We start from the raw sequence: 22,001 nt of genomic DNA, 5'->3' as shown, positions 1-22,001 counted from the left end.
CCCACATTTCTCTTCAAGTAATCTCCCACCAAGCCCAATACAGCAGGTCCTTGAATAACGTCATTATCTTGTTCGGCATCCTTTTGTTATAACATTGATCAGATGCCGTAGGAACTTAACTCTTGTGTATATCAGTTAGCCTTGGCAAAATTGGTTTCATTATACATCGTTTCTCCTAAAGTCGCAGAACCTATGGATGATAAGTGAGGACTTAGTGTACTCTAAACTGCTCACTCTGCTCAAGCTTCAGGAATCAACTTCTAAGTAGGCAGGCATCATTAACACAAAACAAAAACAAACACCAACCTGGTGGTTTCCAATCACTTTCCACTTACCTTCACCCCAAATCCACTGAGGGTAGCATTTGTGAATTGTTTTAAATGACAGTATTTTCCCGGTCCCTCCCCCCCAACCCCCCACAAATTATGACTTGTGTGCTACTTATTGATCCCTAGAGGGTTGAATTACATATAAGCACAGTTACAAGAATACTTCACATATGTATGGCACTTTATGCTTTCCCAAGTACCTTTTCACACATTATTTAATCTCACCAGCACCCCAGGGAAGTAGGTATGAGAACTCTTGTTATCCCCATTTTGTGAATAAGAAAAATGAGATGGCTCAAGGAGGTCGAATAACTTGCCCAAAGTCACCCAGCCAGCCCCACAAATAAACGGATGATTTTAAATCTAGTGCTCTTGTCAGAACACCAGGATGCCTTCCTAACTGTTATAGGATACATTTATTTACAACAGTATCTAACAACATATTTGTAGCAGACAAGATGCTCTATTAGTCTTTTGACAAAATTAATAGATTATTTGAAATCACATAATTTGAAGTTTTTATGCCTCTCCATCCCCTTTCATTTGATTTTTTTTACATCCCTTTCGTTTTAATTAGTAAGGCTTTATGGTGATTCTAATGTGTTGCTTGCAAATAATGATCTCTAACAGCCCCAAACTGATGGCTGCTCTTCAGGCACAAACCAACACAGGCATCACAATGGAGGCTGTGAAGCATTACTCTTCTTTTCTATAGAAGTTCAAAAGGCCAGTGATGACTGAGAGTCCAAACCACAATAAAGCCATGAAACAGGAACAGCCACTAGAGATACCACCTCCTGATGGCTATCTTCAAAATTACCTTCCCTGTGGCGTAAACATAATAATGAGCAAAACATCTCCTGAGTGACATGGCAGACACATTGAACTAGTGCATCTACATGCTTGAAAACTGGATGTTCCTGCCGACACATTTAAATATCACTATGACAAGCTCCAATGAGCTTTTCTGGTCATCAAACTTGCAAACTGCCACAGTGCAGAGCTCAAACCCTGAGCTGCCATATCTGAAAACTATCTACTAAATATGCATATGTATGGCAAATTTTTAATTCACTATATATTTCCTAGATAAGTCTGAAGTATTGCTGAACATTGATGCTATTAAACTCCCTATTCACTACTATCCAGTTTAGGTCAGTAAAAAAGGTTTTGAAATTATTATAAAGCTGCAACTATGTAGATCTATGCCTATTACTTTTAAGAGAAAAGTAGTGACCACTGGTTCCAAATATGATTACTTTAATAGTTCTTAAAATGTTACAGAACTTTTGAAAGGATTAATAGACACATAAGAGATTTTTCAAAGATAATCTTGTGAGATGACCAAGCAAGGGATTGTACTAACACACTGTTCATCTGTGTGATACATTTATGTTCATGTATAAGGTTAGGCAAACTCTAAGACTTCAATATAGTCTACTGTTTTAAGACACCAAACTAATGAATGAAATATATATGTATTTATGTATCTATAATTCAGTCATTAGTCAAACAGTTCTAAAATGACATAGTACCAAGACAATATTTCCCAGTACCAAAGTGGCTATCTCAAAGGATCAAAAAATATATACAAAATAATGAGAATAACACAGAGAGTTGTGGAGAACTGCACTATGAATATATAATAAGTATATGATATTAAGGTTATATGAGGACTGTGTCTGAAAACAAGAACACATATCAAGAGTACTGAAAACCGGGCCGGCCGAGTGATGGCGTTGGTTAAGAGTTGTCTTGGGAGTGCCAGCTCTGAGCAGCAGGACCCCAGTTTGGATCCCACATGAGGGCCAGTGACGCTGTGCCCTCTACAGCTAAGATGGTGAACAACAGCTCAACCTGGAGCTGGGCTGCCATGAGTCGCCGGCAACGGCACAGGCTGCAGTGGGGCTGCAGTGGGCTGCCGTAAGCTACAGTGAGTGGCTGGCAGCCGCTGTGAGCGGCTGGCAGCTGGCATGAGTCGCCGTGAGCTCCCGTCCAGTGGCTGGCAACCGATCTGCCTCACCTGGGAAGAGCACAATGATAATACCCACATGGGCCAGTGAAGCAACGTCCTCCACAACTAGACTGAAGAACAAAAGGATAGCAACTTGTCTGTTCCCCTTCCCTGATTCCGCAACACTGTTCCCCTCCCCCAATTCCCCAATAAAATCTTAAAAAAAAAAGAGTACTGAAAACCTTATTTGAGAATCACTGTTATTACATGCAATTAAGACACCAAATTACATCCTCGTGACATCATTAGCTGATAATCAATATCCAAATAAGGGGAAACTGCAATAACCCAGGAGTTCTTAACTTGGACTTCATTATGGTCTGGGCTTAAAGGGCTCTATGAGCCCTTTGGAATTTCATGTATGAATATATGTACATTTTTCTGGAAGAAGTAGCCACAGCTTAAATCAGATTTTCATAGGGTCCTTAGATCCCCAAAGGTTAAGATCCACTGTTCTAAAACCAGGCCCTTATTTATCTATGTATAAATTCATAACTAGATCTTGGATAATCTAAGTAATATCTCATAAGTCTGAAATAAAGAAAATTACTTGAATTTTCTAAATCATTCATAAAAATATTTTAGAAAAATATAAACTAGATTTATCCTAATTAAAGAAAATATCAACCACAGCAAAGGCATTGATGAAAAATAAGAATTTCAGGAGCCCTATTGCTGTGAGAATGAAAATCATCTAAGAAAGAAAATTTAGGTTATTCTGAAAGATTTCTTTTCCTTGGACTAAACAGGGGGTAGAAATGGTTACATCAGTATATCAGGACTTATTTATCTGAACAGATTCATATCCTATTCCCCTCTGTTTTTTAAAATAAAACATGGAAGCACCAGGATATAAAGATAAAATGTTGAGAGAACTAACAGTTCTTTTAACAAAGCTATTTTGGAAATGAATGGGTATATTTTTGGTTATTATTGGGTTGTTGGAAAAGTCATGATGTATTTTTTCTATGTTTTTGGTTGCTAAAATGCGTCATGACTTTTCTGACAACCCAATACAATGACTAGAAGCTACTCTGGGGGCTAGGAATGCTGGATGTCCAGGATTGAACTACATATATTAGGACAACAACAACTGACCCATATTCTATATGTCATTCATATGTCCTACTGGACATTCAAATAAATGAAAAATCTATAATCAGGTGAACCTTGAAACAAATTCCATTACACATATTTTTGCAAAAATATTTTTTACACACTTTTAATTTTCAAGTCACTAGCTACTGGGATCAACTCTGTAAATCAATGTAAGATGACTTTTTTATTTGGAAGTTTCCAAGAAGTGTTCGCCATTTTGGAAAATCATGTCACCACTGGTGCTATGGACTGAATGTTTGTATCCCCTGTCCTTGAATTCATATGTTGAAACCTAACCCTCAATGTGATGGTAGGAGGTGAGGCTTTTGGGAGGTGATTAGGTCATGAAGGTGGGGCCCTCATGAATGGGATTAGTGCCCTTATAAAAGGAGCCCCATGAAGATCCCTTATCCATTCCACCACGTGAAGAATATAGTGAGAAGGCACCACCTCTGAACCAGAAAGTAGGTCCTCACCAGACACCAAATCTGCCAACACCTTGATCTTGGACTTCCAGCCTCCAGAACTGTGAGACATTTCTGATGTTTCTCAGCCACCCAATCTATGGTATGCTGTTTCAGCAACATGAACTAAGACAATGGCAATACCATTCTTGAACTTGAGTAAGAACACAAACCACTTATATTAGTCTGTAGTTTTTTGCTGCTGGATCCAGGGTTACTCACATATGGTACAAACCCATGAATACTTCATTGTATCTTACTACATAGTCATGTAAGGCATTACCATTTGAAAACCATAAAAATTTCTTTTATGTTCCGTGAAGGCATTACATCAATTAAAAAAAAATTTCTGGAGAAAGGCTGTTAGGGAAAAACTAGCAAAATACAAATAAAGTGTGGAGTTTAGTTAGGCGTACTATACCAATTTTGGCTCCTTGATTGAGACAAACGTACTACAGTAAGATTTTAACAGTAGGGGAATCGGGATAATGGGTACATGGGCAATTTTTGTACTATCTTTGCAACTTTTCTGTAAACCTAAGATTATGCTAATACAAAGTTATTTTTTAAAAGTTTACCTTTAGAGATGCACAGAGATTCAAATTTGGAGAACTGTCCTTCCATTTCTGTTAATATCAGTTTTTCAAACTGTTAGGGTGAACTACAGAGCTAGATGTTTTCATATGTCAATAACAATGGAATATTAGCAAGTTCACATGGTTTTTCCTAGAATAGTTTGGGCCTCTTTTACTGGACTGTGTTTCAAAGTTGAGAATAAATGTACTTTTCATTTTCAGAAATAAAGAAAAATCTGTTGCAATCCATTACACACATGCGCTTGCACACACGCACACACACATACCTTCTCTCTGGCAAATTTTCTCCATGGTTATATTATCTATGATTTTAACTTGAGGCTAGTAAAGAAAGGTATTATAAAATATTTATTAAAAAAGAAGTAAAGAGTCTGAGATAGTTGAAAATCATTCAACTAAAAGCATTAATATGGGCTGGCAGAGTGGCACGTTGGTTAAGAGCTGGCTTGGGATGCCAGCTCTGATCAGCAGCGCCCCGGTTCGGATCCCACATGAGGGCCAGTGACGCTGCTCCCTCTACAGCTAAGATGGTAAACAACAGCTCAACCTGGAGCTGGGCAGCTATGAGTTGCCGGCAATGGCGTAGGCTGCAGCCCCTGCTGCAGTGGGCTGCCATAAGCTACAGTGTGTGGCTGGCAGCCAGCATGAGCAGCCGGCAGCCAGTGTGAGCTGCCAAGAGCCGCAGTGAGTGGCCGTCCAGAGGCCGGTGACGATCTGCCTCAGCTGGGAAGAGCACAATGATAACACCAACATGGGCCAGTGATGCAACATCCTCCACAACTAGACTGAAGAACAAAAGGACAGCAACTTTTCTGTTCCCCTTCCCCCAATTCCCCAGCGCTGTCCCCCTCCCCAAATTCCCCAATAAAATCTTTAAATAAAAAAATAAAATAAAATAAGCAGAAGAGAGAGATTACAGCACAGTTTATCTGTGAAGCTTATACCAAATTGCCATGGAAAAGAAAAGAATTAAAAGAAAAAAAGCAGAGTATTTGTAACCCTTTCTTAATGATAGTCCATAGGGTGGTATTTAACGAAGCTCTTTCATCAGTGGATTAACCCCGTATAATAAAAACATGTTGTGAAATAGGAACCCAAGAAAAATTCTGTGCTTTTGCAGAAGGCTTATGAAATTCTTGAACACGTTCAGTTTCGGAAAAGACATGTTAAGAAGAGAAACCTGACCGCAGTGGGAAAAAAAAATCTGGAAAAGCAATTGGCAGGTTTACCATCCCAAATCACTCACCTGTGCACAAATCTGATGCATGACATGACCAAACTCATGGAAGTAAGTCCTCACCTCATCGTGCCTCAGGAGAGAGGGACGATCTGCTAGAGGCTGTGAGAAGTTCACCACCAGGGCCGCCACAGACATCATGCGGCTCCCGTCTGGGAGGAGGCAGCCAGGCTGGAGGCCGAAGCAGGCTGCATGGTTGTATTTCCCTTCCCTAGGAACCAGAAGCATCGGGCGTGAGATATGAACATCCTTCTGCAGCAACAACATTGCCCTGGTCTCGCTCTGTCATCAGGTCATATTTGCTACATGTTTGATAGAAGATGCTTTGAAGCATTGAATTCACCTTGTAGAAAGTAGATCAACATTTTGTTAAAATGGAGAAACTAAAACTAAACCAAAAATCTGACTATTGCGTCACGTGAGTGACATCTCCAAGGTTTCTTTTGTTGACAAATCTTAATGTCGGATTTGAGAATATAGGCCACAACTTGTGTACAGCTGCAGTCTAACTTATTTTAATGAGCTCCTGATTTTCTTCTTCAAAGACGGAATCACTAAACACTAGTGTTGAGGCAAACCTGAGATAAAAGATACAATTTGATTCACTAGGTAGTTATTCCTTAAAAATAGAATTGATAAAAATCAAATTCTGTATAATAAGGTTGTTCCTTTCATTAAGGAGGGAAGAATCAGTATTTACAATTACATGAACTCCTTTGATAAACTACACAAGCCTTTTTGAAACAATGCTTTTAGTTAGCCTAGGGAAAAGCATAAATTATAATATAAAGTTGTCTATTCTTGGACAACATGGTATCAGTGATGGTCTCTCCAAAAGCTATGGGCCATTAGACTTTATTCTAGAAGTAGGTTTGGGGTGGATTTTTTTAGTTTGATTTGTATATATTTTTCTGTCTTATCTTTCCTTGGCGACTCTTATTACTCTTGGGTTTTTTCCTGCTGATGCTATTCAAGTTAAACAAAACAAAATAAAACTAGTCTTTTTCCAGGTATCTATGATGATGTATAAAGCTAGAAAGGGCACTGCTCCTATCCTTATAACAATAACATGCTGGACAATCTGCAAATTGCAACTTTTCTTGAGCCCGTCAGAAAGCAAAAGTTGAAGGGCAATCAACTAATCTAGTCTAAGACAGGTGCCTCCAAGGAGAGAAAGGAAAGGAGAAAACAAGTACTTAAAATATGTATTTTATTTACAGGAGGCAGATAATGCAGACACAATTAAGAAAAAAATTTAACAAACTGCTAAAGGCTAATGGTGAACCAGCAAACATCGGGAACCACCAGGAGCTGTAGGTAGGGGAGTTCTGCATCCATTTACAAGGTCTTCTCCAGGATCTCACTGGGTGCACACAAAAGACTGGGGCAAGATGAGAGCCCTTAGGAAGCATCAGTCCTGACACAGGCCAAGGAGCCGGGGGGGGGGGGGGGGCAGGGGGCAGCTGCTGTCCTAGAGGCGTAAAGCACTGCCTAGATCCTTCCACCCTGTCTTCTACAGAAGAAAGGCCTCAAACTTCTGGAGCAAGGGCAACAAACTGGTAAAGACCTTCTACCACTGGGGGAAGGAAGCAGAAAAAATCCCCTACGCCTGAAGGAAGAGCACGAATACATTGTAGGCCTAGACCTACCGCTGAGGGTCGGGTAGGAGCACTGAATCCTAAGGCCCAGACCTTACCTAAGAGTGATGCTTAATCAGAACAATGAGAATTCCCTCTTCCAAACCAGGGTAGTTAAAGCATCTGGTAACAAACAACAGCAATCTACTGCTGGGAGAGGAGCAAGAGCATGAAAAGAGACGTGCTCTGAAGCACAGCACAAAAGAAAGACCTAAAACTGAAGGTGAACAAACATGGAGAAAAACTCAGGCAAACCAGCTTCCATCCTAAACATGAGATAGAGGAATCGGAAGCTTTGGTGCATTGAAGTCAATGATAGCAATAACAAATCTCAAATCCAACTCAGCTACTAAATAGATTGAATCGAACACATGTTACAGGCTTAGTAGAAATAATTACTTGCCCTTTCCAGGTTTTGAAATGATTTACCTCAGTCTTTACCGTCTAATATGTCTGGCTTTCAAAAAAACAACAAAAAAAAGTGAGGCATACAGAGGTGTCAAAGGCAAAAAAACACAAGAAACAAGACTCAGATATGACAAAGATGCTGGAGCTCTCAGGCAAAGTATTTCAAGTAATTAAAATTGTTCACTGGTAAAAGTTATGGAGGATGTCCTCCTCTCACCAACCATTTTCAAAATCATACTGGAAGTTGTAGCTAGTAAGACAAGAAACTAAAATAAAAGGTATACAGATTGGGAAAGAAGAAGTAAAACTGTCATTGTTTGGAGATGACATGGCTGTCTGTATAAAATCCAGAAGAATCAACAAAAAAATCCCTGGAATTAATAAGTGATTATAGCAAGGCTGTAGGATACAAGGTTAATACACAAAAGTCAATCACTTTCCTATATACTGGCAATGAACAAGTGGAATTGGAAACAGATTACTATTTACATTAGCACCCCCAAAGTGATACACTTACATATAAATCTAACAAAATATGTACAAGATCTATGTGAGGAAAACTACAAAACTCTGATGAATGACATCAAAGAATAACTAAATAAATGTATATTCCACGTTTATGGATAGGAAGACTCAATATTAGCAACATGTCAGTTCTTCCCAACTTCATCTATAAATTCAGTGCAGTCCCAATGAAAATCCCAGCATATTATTTTGCAGATATTGACAAATTGCATCTAAAGTGTCTCAGGAGAGGCAAAAGACTCAAAACAGACAACTCAATATTGAAGAAGAACAAAATCAGAGAACTGACACTACCAGACTTTGAGACTAACTATAAAGCTACAGTAATCAAGACAATGTGGTAGTGGCAAAAGAATAGACAATAGATCAATGAAACAGAATAGAGGTCTCAGAAACAGATCCACATAGTCAAATGCTCTTTTACAAAGGAGCAAAGGCAATACAATGAAGCACAGATAGTTTTTTAAACAAATGGTGCTGGAACAACTAGATATCTGAATGCAAAAATAAAAAAATGTGTCTAGACACAGACTTTTTACATTCTTCACAAAAATTAACTCAAAATAACCTATATGTAAAATACAATACTATAAAATTTCATATATATATATTAACATATATATGAGAAAATCTAAATGACTTTCTAAATCTAAATGGCTTTGTGATGACTTTTTGATGCAACACCAAAGGGATGACCTATGAAAGCCTCAAAAGCTGAGCTTTATTAAAATGAAAATCTTCTGCTCTGAGACAGACACTATCAAGAGAAAGAGAAGATAAGCCACAGACTGGGAGAAAATATTTGCAAAAGATGTATCAGATAAACGAAATATACAAAGAACTCTTAAAACTCCACAAGAAAAAAATTCAATTGAAAAAAACAAATATATGAAAAGATGCTCCACATCATATATCATCAGGAACATGCAAATTAAAATACAATGTGATACCACTCCATACTTATACAACACTGACAACACCAAATACTGTTGAGGATGTGGAGCAATAGGAACTCTCATTCAGTGCTGGAAGGAATGCAAAATGGTAGTGCCACTCTGGAAGACAGTTTGGTAGTTTCTTACAAAATTAAACATACTCTCACCATACGAACCAGCAACTGTGCTCCTTGGTATTTACCCAAAGGAGTTGGAAATTTATGTCCAAACAAAAATTTGCACACAGATGTTTATAGCAGTTTTATTAATAATTGCAAAAACTCGGAAGTAAGCAAGATGTCCTTCAGTAGATGAGTGGAATAAACTGTGGTACATCCAGGAAATGGAATTTACTCAGTGCTAAAAAGAAATAAGCTATCAAGCCATAAAAAGACACGGAGGAACCTTACCTGCATTATCACTAAGTGAAAGAAGCCAATCTGAAAAGACTAGATACTGTATGATTACAACTATCTGACGTTCCAGAAAAGGTAAAACTATGGACAAAGTAAAAAGATCAGTAGTTTCCTGGAATGCGGGGTGAGGTGGGGGTGGGGTGGGAAGGGAGGTGGACCACAGATGATTTTTAGGGCAGTGAAACTACTCTGCATGATACTATCATGGTAGATACATATCATTATAATTTGTCCAAACTCACAGAATGTACAACATCTAGAATGAACCGTATGTAAACTATGAACTTTTGGTAATAATAATGTGTCAATGTACGTTCTTCAATTACAACAAATGTACCACTTTGGTAGGGGATGTTGATAATAGGGGAAGCCATGCATGTGTGGGTCCAGAATATATGGGAAATCTCTGTACTTTATGCTCAGTTTTGCTGTAAACCCAAAACTGCTCTAAGAAATAAAGTCTATTTTAAACAAACAAACAAACAAACAAAAGCCCCCAAACCCAACTTAATCCTTTATGAAGCAAGCATGTAAGGTGACAGGAAGTGAATATTAAGCAGGCCACTTGTCACCACTCTCACAAAAGATCATCATCTGGTCCCCATACCAGACTGCTGGTAGCAATGGCCATATCTTAAAGAAACCAATTAGATCTTGGCAGAGAGACAACAGGATGGGGTGGCAAGAACTATCTTTGACATGGGGAGGAGAATTTGGAGACGGTTATAAGAAGCTCCAATGTTGAAGGATTTCCCCTGAAAGAATTCTTGGCTTAAAACTGTATGCTGACACTTTTCAATTAAAAATAGACCCATCTACATTTGACATGGGTTTATTTTTAGCTCATCTCAGAAGTGCTAGTAAGTCCATAAAGCATTGGGATAAGATATCTCTGCCCACTGTCTGAACAACAGTTCTCTAGCCTTTTTGCGAGCAGCTACCTGATGTCACCCGAAGTCTGGATTTCAAACTTGTTATTGCTACTGAACTAGAGAAATACTGAAATATCCTTTGGCCTATTTATAGCAAAAAGGATTAGCAACTGTAACATGCTGGCTGTGTTTTAGAAAGCAGGCTAGAGAGAAAATGATCTTTTCCTGTCTGATGAAACACTGTGGAGTCCCAAGTTACCACATGCTACAGATAGAATATTTTTCATTCTTACCACTGATTGAATACCTAGCCTGGTGATTTGCATATATATTTTAATGTACAAAACAATCCTGCAAAGGGATTATCAGTCCCATATTACAGAGGAGAAAACAGAGTCTCAAAGAGGTTATGTTACTCAAACATTCCAGCTCAAGTTTGACTTACTGCAAAGATTTTTCTATTCCTATTACATAGTGCTGCCTCTCAGCCAGATTCAGGGGGAGTGGCTACAGATGTAAGAGTACTGGCAGACAGATTACCTGAATAACAAACATTTTGGGGGTCAATTTTAAATTAAGTAAATGCAGTACACAAACTAGATGATGATGATGATGATGGTGATGATGGTGGTGGTGGTGATAGCTGCTAACATTAAGCACTTGCTATATTCTGGGTAGTCTCTGGTGAACGCTTTGCATGCAATTAACCATTTATCTTTACAACAATCCTACAAAGCAGGTAGGATTAGCACTCCCATTTTATAGGCCTGTAAAGAAACTGAGGCACAGGAACATGAAGAACTTGCCTAGTAAGTGATGGAGACAGACATTCTGGCTTCACAGCCCACATCTTTAATCCCTGTACTAAGAACCAGAGAAGAGAACTATGGAAGGCAAGAGTGGGTAGGAGTCGAATCCCTATACAGTCCCTTCAAACAAAGTGACGGTCAGTACCTTGGATAGAGGTCCAAGTAGAACTGTCCCAATACTTCTCCTGTGGCTTTATCCTTCACCGTGTAAAGCGTAACACTTTTATTCCACACGTGAGCATCTGTCACTTGCTCAAATGAAAGTCCCAACAACTCCTGGTAGATGTTCAGCAAGCCTTCCGTGACCACTTCAATTGGGAAGTATTCCTTGAGGATCTCTTGGTCTATGGAGTACTTGAGTGCTTCCGTCTGAGTCATATAGTAATGGAGATCCCAGGCATGGATTTTCCCATCATATTCGAAACCTCTCTCTTCACATTCCTTTTTCTTCAGATTCAAAATAAACTCTCGTTCTGCCTCACCCAAGGGTTTTAATTTCTGGCTTAAATCATCTGTAAGGGAAGTGGGAAAAAGTCAACAATCTATTGCTCTTGGGGGCAAGCATGTTCACACATACCACTCGTGTTTGGCATGGTGCTTTTTCCTCCGCAGGACTTGATATGGGTAAACTGAGAAAGAGGGAGAGAAGCAGGGAGGGAGGGATGGAGGGGGGAGGGAAGCAGGCTCTGTTATGACAGCACTGCTGTTCTCCTCAAAGTAATTTATTTTATGGCTCCTCGCTCCTTTTTCTTTTAGCACCACCCAAACCAGGTAACTTCCTCACAGCATCAACAAAGCTGAAGTTTATCTCAGAGGACTCTGACCCAAGAGTGTTATAATTCAGGGAACAAAGCAATTGAAACTAAACTCATGTGCATGATTCTTCTTCAAAGAGGTTAGGTTCCTCAGGAAGGCAGAGAAAATTAATCGAATGCGATCTGTGATCAGTATGACTAAAACTTGCCTTTGATGGCCATGAGTTTAGTTATCACTACTCCCTTCCTAGAAAGAAAATCTATTTTGACACAGCAATTCCACTTTTTAGATGGATACAACAATTTATATACTGTGTTTAATTAATTTGATTATTTCACTGTATTTGGTGAAATAAATATGCTCTCATTACTTATTCTACACAATTTGTTCATATGTAAGATAAACATGTGTTTGGCTCTGGAAGGGACATGGCAGTTAGGGAGGCAACCCCACTGTGTGTGGGCTGGAGGGGTGTTGTGAAGAGAAAGGAGGAAACTCACAGAAGATTCAAAGAGATATTCTGATTAGGCCTGTCAGAAAATAAGTGAATACGAGTGACAAGAGGACAACTCAGATGCAAATATGCCCATTTTAAATTAGAGGGAAAACTGCTTTTTAAAAAATTAAGTTAGTCAAGTTGTTAAGGAAAAATTTCAGTAGCTGACATCACCACGAAAGGAAACATTCTCACCAAATCTGTTAGCTCCCTGAGCCATTCTCTTGTATAACATGCATCAGAATATATGGCCATCACCTCTTCAAATCTCCATTGTTACCACTCAGTGGGAAATTCACTGAGGAAAAGACCTCGTTTTATTCCTTTCCATGGTCTTACCATTTAGCATACTGCCTAATACAGAGTAGTTATTTCATAAATGTCTCAAGAATGAATAAATGAATCACATAATAACAAATAGTTACCCTTTATGGAACACCTGCTCCATGTCATAACTGATGCCAGCATATATATTAATAGCTCAAGGGATGGCCATTAAGGACATGGTGGAATAATCTTGGGCTGAAGGCTTATTTTTAACCCATTATTAAGCATACCCAACTTAAGCTAATAAAAAGACACCAAAGTAAATAGACTACAAACTTTGATTAGTTGTTAAAGGTGAATAAAGTTCGAAAGGGGTCAATAAGGAAAGTTAAAAAAAATCATACTTTGGTCAACTCTGATTAGAGAAGACTACAAAGAAAATCAGTATCGTTACCATGGCTATGTTAGTCAACCATTTTCACTAAGGTGAAAGAGGAAAACAAGAGTGACTATTGGAATAGTGATACCTAGATTGAGATGGGGATGGGGAAGAGTGATAGAGTACCAATGACTAAATGTCATAGACATAAGGACCCTGGTTTTAAAAAGATGAGTGAAAAAGTGCTTTACAATGAATGTGAATATAGTTTCTAGCTAACAGTTTTCATGCATATGATTTTATATTAGTTTTGTACATAATAAGTGGCTTCTGGAATACAAACTATTTTTTTGTTTATATATTTTATTTTCATTTATGTCATATTTGTTAGCTTATTTCATATGAATTCATAAGTAGCCATGCTATAACTACCAATCACCTATTGGCAGTGGGCTAAGACTGTCTGTTAGGACCCTACATGTCTTGTTAGGCATTAGTCTAAAAATCCCAAAGATACAAGATAGAATGAAACAGGGACTATAATAGTAATACAAACAGTGAGCAAACCTTAGAACCAACCATTACTTAACACAAAGTGATCAATAACTTTCTCTGAAATGAATGAAAAACAGGGTGTCCTCAAAAGCATATGAGGTTTGGAGGCCCTCTGTCAAGTTGGCACCATGCAGCAAAACAGTCATAGGAAAAGAGAAATGGAAATATACAACTGACTAAAAAAAGAAGAACCTAACCTAGAAAAGCTGTTACATGGCTTGTGCTCTTCGCAGTGTTCATTTCAAGGACAAAGTCAGCATGTGTGCTGTAGCCGAGCAGTTTGGCTACTTTGGCCCGAAGTGGGAGTAGCTGCTGCAGAATTGTGGTGTTTTCCTAGTAAAAAACAAACAACAAAAATTAATAATTAGTTGGCTCCAAAGCACTAAGATAGTTATTACATGTATTTTTAGGTTAGTGAGACTGTCAAATATTTTTAGACTATCTCAATTTCTAGTAAAGTATTTCATTTTAATGTTACAGAATTTTTTTTTTTGATTCATGATCCAACTGTATTTCTGAAATAAGTGACTTTTTAAACCTCAGGAGATAGCTGTGTGGTCTTAATAAAATTTTAGGTACTGTAAACTCAGAGTGAAAATGTATTCTTAAAAACTATAGTGATTCCATATTAGTTTCATTAACAGGACTACATCAAATATTGGTACCTAAATATTTTTTACATTGTGGTAACATCTTTTTCTTTGTTCAGTTAATTAATTTTGTGGTAAAATATCCATAACACAAAATTTGCCACTTCAAAAAACCCCAGAAAATAATAAGTGTTGACGAGGATGTGGAGAATTTGGAATCTTTGTGAATTATGAATAGGAATGCAAATTGGTGCAGCTGCTGTGGAAACAGTCCTCAAAAAAAAGCTTAACAGAAAATTACTAAATGATTCAGCAATTCCACTTCTGAGTATATAATCCCCAAAAAGAAGAAGCAGGGACTCCAACAGATATTTGTACACTCATGTTCACTGCAGCATTATGTGAATAACAGCCAAATGTTGGAAGCCACCCAAGTAGTCATCATTGGATAAACAAAATGGGAGAATGAGGACTTAGTGTTTAATGGGTATGGAGTTTCAGTTGGGAAAGATGAAAAAAATCTAGAGATACATGGTGGTAATGTTTGTACAACAATGTGAAATGTACTTAATGCCACAAAAGTCTACACTTAAAAATGTTTCAGGGATTTTTCTTAAATTATTACAAACATTTTCTGTATTTTATTTGTATTCAAAATACAAATAATGATATTGCTTTATTGTTTTCTTTTAAACAATAAAAGGAAAGGTAAATAAATGTCAAAGAAAAACTTCTCCCAATGATTAAATCAGCAAATTATTTATAGACCTGTTTCTAAGAAACATCATACATCAAGGTCAGACTACCTGGGTTCAAAATTTACTTATTTATCTATAGTAAATAAATAACCATTTATTTACTAGTTGTCTGATGGTTGGCAAGTCCCTCAACCTTTCTAAACCTCAGTTTTCTCATTTGTAAGATATGGACAATAATAGTAGCTAAGTCATAGGGCGATAATGAAGAAAAAAATGAAAATATATGTAAAGAGCACAGAAAAGTGCTTGTTACAAGAACAAACACACTACCTGTTATAATTAACATTAGAATGGAAACATGGATAAGAGAAAACACATAGTATAATTCTCCAAGGTCTAAAATTAACTAGTTTGAGTTTCTCTTTTACCTTTTTCTGTTTCCCTAGACCTTCTCTCCAGGCTGTCAATTTTCTCCCAATATCTATTCCTCTATTCTTCCTTCTAGTACTAGAATTCTCTGAGTTTCTCTTGGACACGTGGTCACCTGACTACTTTTCCCAGACTTCCTTGGAGCTAGCTGTGGCCAACTGATGCACACTGGGACAGTGGGATGGTAATGAGGTGATGAGTGAAATTTCTGGGTCATCTCTTTATAGGTGCTTGTCTTGTTAGCTGTACTGAAGGTGACAACAATGAACCTGGAAGCCACATAACTAAGGAATGCAGAGCTGTCCTCCAGCTCTGGACCACTCACCTTTGTATTGCTAGTTCCAAGAGAAATAAAACGTCTTTAAAAAAATTGTGGTTAAATATACATAACATAAAACATGCCATTTCCACCATTTTTAAGTGTACAATTCAGTGGCACTAATTATATTCAAACAGTTATGCAACCATTATCACTGTTTCCAAAACTTTTCCAACACCCCAAACAGAAACTTGGTAGCCATTAAGCAATCATTCTCCAGTCTTCCCAGCCCCTGGCAACCATTAATCCTCTCTGAAGAGACATTTTTATCTTACTTGAGTCACTGCGCTTTTGGTTAGTACAGTAACTTTTGTACAGTTGCATAACCTATACCCTGATACCCACAGAGACTGATATTAGCAATGGAGTGCTGCTATAACAAAAATGAAAAATATAAAGAAATGGAAGGTGAGGACACAGACACTGCAGGCAGCGAAGCTGGTAATCCTCAGTATATCATGGATAACAGTTAAAACTGTTGCTTGCCACAACTTGGAAAGCAGGCCAATTACCTACTGAGTGTTAGATGTAGGGGAATTCTTTGGGAAAACTAATAATGTTTGGTGTATGTTTGTTGGTATTTGTTGCTTTTAGAAAGATTACATAAGAGAGATGAGCTCAAGTGAGAATTGATCAGTTTGCAAAGATGGAAGGAAAAAGAGTTCTGCTAAGAGAGTTTCTGCCTGTGGCCCACAATCTGGGGCTTCAGATGGCTGGAAAAGCCAACTGCCCTGTAATCCTAACACCAGGAGAAAGGACTGTCACTCAGTTATTGAACTGCAGAAATTTGTTCGAGAATGCTGCCTTTCTCCTCAAGCCTTCTGTTTTAGAGGGCACCAAAGTGGACTCCAGCTGGTATATAAGAAAAGATTTTGTAGGTTTAAGAACTATGACCAAAAGGAATCTTTGGGTACACTTATTTTAACATGAATCTGATGGAAGCAAAAGTAAAGTTTTGATGGGATTTTGTTACCAAAGATATAAGCTTGGCCTACAAAACCTTATAATTATTTGATTCCTAAAGCAACCCTCAGGCTTCAAAATGGCATCATTAAGAATCTATATGAAGGGCTGGCTGAGTGGCTCAGTTGGTTAAGAGCTCGCTCAAGAGTGTGAGCTCTGAGCAACAGCGGTTCAAGTCCTGGCCCGAGCTGAACAGCTGCTGAGCTGCCAACAGGTAGCAGGATGGCTCAGCTAAAAAAGGAAAAGAATCTATATGAACAGCTGCCCAGGATATGGTCATGGAGGGTAATGGACAAGAAAGAATTTCCTGTAGGCAAAACCAGGGGCCACGGAGTACAATTGTTAAAGAAATTCCTGCCAGAAAGGAGATCTAATCAGTACAATGGGCTATCCAAGGAACTTCACCAGAGCGGAATCCTCACAATTCCTACCAAACTGTTTCTGAAAATTGGTATAGGCTTGCTATGTTTCCCATTCTTTCTTTTTCCAAAGGGGAGTTTCTAGTGTGGTTACTCTGATGCTATTCTACCACTGGCTGTGTGTGTTGGGGGTGAGTGGGCCAGACAACTTTTCATAGGTTGCCAGATTATGAGAAGCTACAACTGGGGAGGACTTTGTATCACTCAGAGGGCCTAGTCTTGGAGCTCAAGGCAGTAACTGGTTGGGATCTGACTCACGGTGCATGCATTTGACCAACGTGCTCATGGTTACTTGGATAGCCAGAGAGCTAGACTGTGGTGCAGCTGGGTAGGTGACTTTTAGAATCCATTTCTAAATGGAATTTTTCCTTTTAATAATAGAATTCACTCAGCTGAGCAAATGGTTGTCAATTAAAGATTACATTTCCCAGCCTCCCACAGTGGTTAGATGTGGCTATATGATGGAATTTGGGTCAATGGGATGTGAGTGGAGTTGATGTATGTTATTTCTAGGTCTTAAAATACTTGCTCTGTATTTTATTCTCCCTCTTCCCAACAGGCTGAGAAATGGTGACAACTAAAATGCCCTTGCAAGTTACTTGCTGAGGAAAGAGAGATGCCCCACAAGCCTGGACTATTGACTTGGGAGAAGAATGCAATTTTTAGTTTATTTAATCCATTCTACTTTTATTAGAATAGCTTAGCCTGGGCTGGCCGAGTGGCTCGTTAGTTAAGAGTTGGCTTGGGAGTGCGAGCTCTGAGCAGTAGGGCTACCGGTTTGGATCCCACATGGGCCAGTGACACTGCGACCTCTACAGCTAAGATGTGAACAATAGCTTGACCTCCAGGCTGTTGTGAGTCGCTAGAGATGGCGTAGACTGCAGTGGGGCTGCAGCGGGCTACCATGAGCTACCGTGAGCGGCCGGCAGCCAGCATGAGCTGCAGTGAACAGCCGTCCAATGGCCAGCGACCAATCTGCCTCAGCTGGGAAGAATGCAATGATCATAATACCAACATGGGCTGTCCTCCACAACTAGACTGAAGAACAAAAGGACAGCAACTTGTCTTTTTTTTTTTTAGCTGAGCCATCCTGCCACTTGTTGGCAGCTCAGCTCAGGCCAGGAGTCGAACCGCTGTTGCTTAGAGCTCGCACTCTCGAGTAAGCTCTTAACCAACTGAGCCACTTGGCCGGCCCAAAAGGACAGCAACTTGTCTGTTCCCCTTCCCCAATTCCCCAATGCTGTTCCCTCCCCCAAATTCCCCAATAAAATCTTAAAAAAGAAAGAAAGAAAGAATAGCTTAGCCTGTGGCCATACCAAGCAGGTTGCCAATGAGCAAGCAAAAAGCTAAGTCACTTGTAGGTCTGAGGAATTAGGAAGCATATTGCTCACACAAATAGGAATATGAGTCTCTGAGCTGACTTCAACATTGGTAAACAGAGCAAACCCTTTTCTTAAAACCTTCCATAAAAACAACAAAAAAGGCAAACACTTATGTACCTCTTTACACCTTGTATTAAAAGCCATTTCCATCTTCCTTCTGGTTTCAGGGACACAACATTTTTTCATGACAGGAAAATAGTGTGGATATTTTAAGGTAATTTTATACTTGTCATCATCCATCTTTTCTAAACTGTCAATGAAGTCATCAGGAAGAGCACCTGCAAAAAATCATTTTCTTATACATCAATTTTTTCCACTCATATAGGTTAATTTAGCATTGGCATGGTGCCTTTAAGAACTCTAGGAATTTTGTGGAGTAATTAAAATTAAAGTAAAATAATAACAATCTTATAATATCATTTTGATGTTATTGAAATGGGGTAGTGGTTAGAGAACAGGTGGCTTAGAAGATGGTGATTCAAAATACGAATAAGCTTCAGTGCACTTGGGCAGATGGTGTGTGGATGAAGAACAGGCAAAAGTAAACCAAGCAAGATCCAGAACAGATTAAGAAGGGACTGGTTTAAGTTACAATACACGGGACCTTGTGAAGCAAAAAATGTTTCAATGCACTAAAGGCTGTTAAACAGCATAAGTTATCAAGAAAGATTATGAAATGTCCTCAGGACCGTCTCTAGAAATAGTACACACTCTTATTATTCTAAAATCTAGGCATGGTTTGGTTATCTTTTCTGTGGAAGAGATGGTGGGTTATGTAGAAGGACAGGATCATTTTTTTAAGAAATTCATTTAACTTTGGTTTGACAAACTGTAAGATGACATTATTTGCCTAAATTATATGATTTAATCTAGAAAAGATAACAAAATTTTACCAAGTTCAGCCTTGGAAAATACAAGGAAGGTATCGTCCTCATTGAGGTTTTTGTTAAAGTCAATACATAGCTCACTCATTCTTTTCTTCATTGCTTTGATTTCCTGAAACAAAGATTGAAATACAAGACATTAACAATAAAACGAAACATCCATATTTACTGCCATCAGTCAAATATGTTTCACTTTTCTGTGAAGATTGGCTTCTGAACCCAACCCTCAGGAATACTTTCTTAGAGATGTGCTTGATAAAATACTTCTCTGCAGTCTCCTGTGTTGTGTCCATGAGCATCTGTTTGCAACTTGTACAAAAAAGCAGTCCTGGAGATGTGTTAGAAACTGTCGTAAATGTGCAAGAACTAAGTAAATTTACAAGGTATAGTCAAAGCAGGGTCTGGTACATAGCACACACACAATAAATAGTTGCCGAGTGGATGAATGAATCTAGTAGCCCATTAATAATGAGCATATTTCTAACCTTTTCCAATTTAAAATTTTAATTTAGTAAATCAGTACTTGTTGCTGCAGTAAGCCAAGAGATAAGAACTGAGTAGTTAATTCTATGGCTACTTTGGGGAAAAAGTTATGTCTTAGTTTTGTAGAACGTTTGCAAACAAAGGTGTTTTACAAGTTTAACATTTGTATAAAAAGCATTAGGTGGGACATCAAAGGAAGCAGTAAGAGGGAAACCAAAAGAAAAAAAACAGGAAATCACTTTATTAATCTGTCTCACTCTTCTAAAAATGCAAGATAATGAAATTTATATAAACCACAGTGGTTCTCAAAGTGTGGCCCTGAGCAGAAGCATCATCACCACCTGGGAATTTGTTAGAAATGCAAACTCTTGAGACCCACACCAAACTTATGGAAACACAGATTCTCAGAAGTAGGTCCCTGCAATCAGAGTTTTAACAAACCCTCCAGGTAATTCTGAGGCCCACTAAATTCGAGACTGCTGACTTAACACCTACAGTGTTGTTTGCAAACGTTCTGGTCGTCTCCCCAAGTTCTCTTTCACTTCCTCCACATTCTACAGCAGTCATGTGGTTTGAGTGAGACCTGATCCTATCTGAAGTTCCAGGGGTGTGACCTCTGCACCAGTTGGGTAATCCCATCCTCACTGCAGTGGCAACTGGTTCAGGTAACCCAGGACTGGCATTCCCCTGACTGAAGTCGGATTTAGGCTTAGGCATATGATTCAATCTGGGCTATTAAGACAAGAGGGAAGGTTTGATGAGGGCTTCTCTATGTCCTTCTGGATGGTGGGGTTTTTAGATTTGCAGCCATTTTAGAAACAAAAGGAAGCCCCTTTGGAGAGCACTAACACGGAAGAAGGCAGAGTAGAGAAATAGAAAAATCGCCACTGAGCATCTGGATCAAACTAACCCATGAAGCCCAACTACCTCTGGTCCTCCCAGATAAAAATCCCTTTTATTGTTTCAACAGTTTTGTTAGCCGCAACCAAACACATTCTAACGAACGCAGTGTTTGTGCCCCAAACAGAACTGATTGACCAGAGAGCAGTTGTAACTAGAATGAAGAGGACGGAAGATGTTCAAAAGGCATTTAGGAGGGAGAAAGGTGCCGTATCTCAGTGGTGCCTTCGGGTATATCTGCCATGCTGACATCACTTGGTTTGTATATTTCTTTCAAACTTGTTTCTAGTTCTACTGCCTAGAAGAATCACCTGGAAATAAGTCATGGGTTATTTTTTTCCTTTCCAAAAGAATGAAGTTAATTCTGCAGCCGAGTTTATTCCTGAAACGAGAAGATCTGACTGGCATTACACAAAAGAAAAAGTTTGAGAAGCGCTTTGAAGCAGCTAGTCTCTCTGCCTGTAAGGGGCATGTATTAATCATAGGGCACGCCATTCCAAAGTGCTGGTTTTAAAAGTCTCCATCATAAGTATTTTATTACTAGCGCCCTATCTCTGTAAGACCACGGAAATGAGACTACAAATCAACTATTAAGACCTGGGGCTAGCTATCAGACAACAAAAGAGAGAGCAGAGAAAACAAGCCCAGAACACATGAGACAAAAGTTGGAAAGGATTACAGAACAATTCAGTTATCGGTTGTCAGTCACCATGAGACTAATAAGAGATGTAGAATTTAAAATCACTGACTATCAAATACATTGTAAATGGATTTGTATTATGCGTTATTTCCCGTATTCCATATGTTTCCCCATTTCCTGTTTTTGATGTATTTTGTTTTATTTATTATTTTTCCCCCAGTAACAAAAAGAAACATAAACTCACATTTTGTACTTGCTCTGGAAGATGGAGCCCATTCCTTTTCCCCATTTTAACTGACTTTTCCAAGTATCGTCTGGCTTCAGGCTTTATCTTCCCCAGGTCACAGGTTTCCTGAAATTAAAGAGGATGACAACCATTTCTGTTACAACAGTGCCTGGGGAGATGATGAACTATGAGGTCAGAGCAAATCTATTTATCACCTTTGTTGGGCCATGAAGCACATAGGTGATTATGAAGCAGGCCCTTTTGAAGACCTCATT

The 22,001-nt window shown here is 38.7% G+C and overlaps 1 protein-coding gene across 3 annotated transcripts in view; it reads right to left on the bottom strand.

The window, feature by feature from the left end:
* NLN (neurolysin) overlaps window positions 1–22,001 on the bottom strand; it is an 86,678-nt gene that overhangs the window by 17,750 nt on the left and 46,927 nt on the right. For 2 of the 3 annotated variants that reach the window (XM_019652459.1, XM_019652461.1), the window contains exons 4-9: window positions 21,745–21,852; window positions 19,487–19,589; window positions 18,711–18,871; window positions 13,991–14,126; window positions 11,486–11,852; window positions 5,748–5,949 (exon numbers count right to left, since the gene is read on the bottom strand). In XM_019652459.1, the coding sequence (XP_019508004.1) occupies window positions 5,748–5,949; window positions 11,486–11,852; window positions 13,991–14,126; window positions 18,711–18,871; window positions 19,487–19,589; window positions 21,745–21,852 (1,077 nt within the window). The remainder of the gene's footprint in view (window positions 1–5,747; window positions 5,950–11,485; window positions 11,853–13,990; window positions 14,127–18,710; window positions 18,872–19,486; window positions 19,590–21,744; window positions 21,853–22,001) is intronic. The other variant, XM_019652460.1, reaches the window with a different exon arrangement.

Source organism: Hipposideros armiger, unplaced genomic scaffold, assembly GCF_001890085.2.
Source record: "Hipposideros armiger isolate ML-2016 unplaced genomic scaffold, ASM189008v1 scaffold_179, whole genome shotgun sequence".
Classification (NCBI taxonomy): Eukaryota; Metazoa; Chordata; class Mammalia; order Chiroptera; family Hipposideridae; genus Hipposideros; species Hipposideros armiger.
Note: the sequence above shows the minus strand (reverse complement) of the source record. Positions and strands in the feature narration are given on the sequence as shown.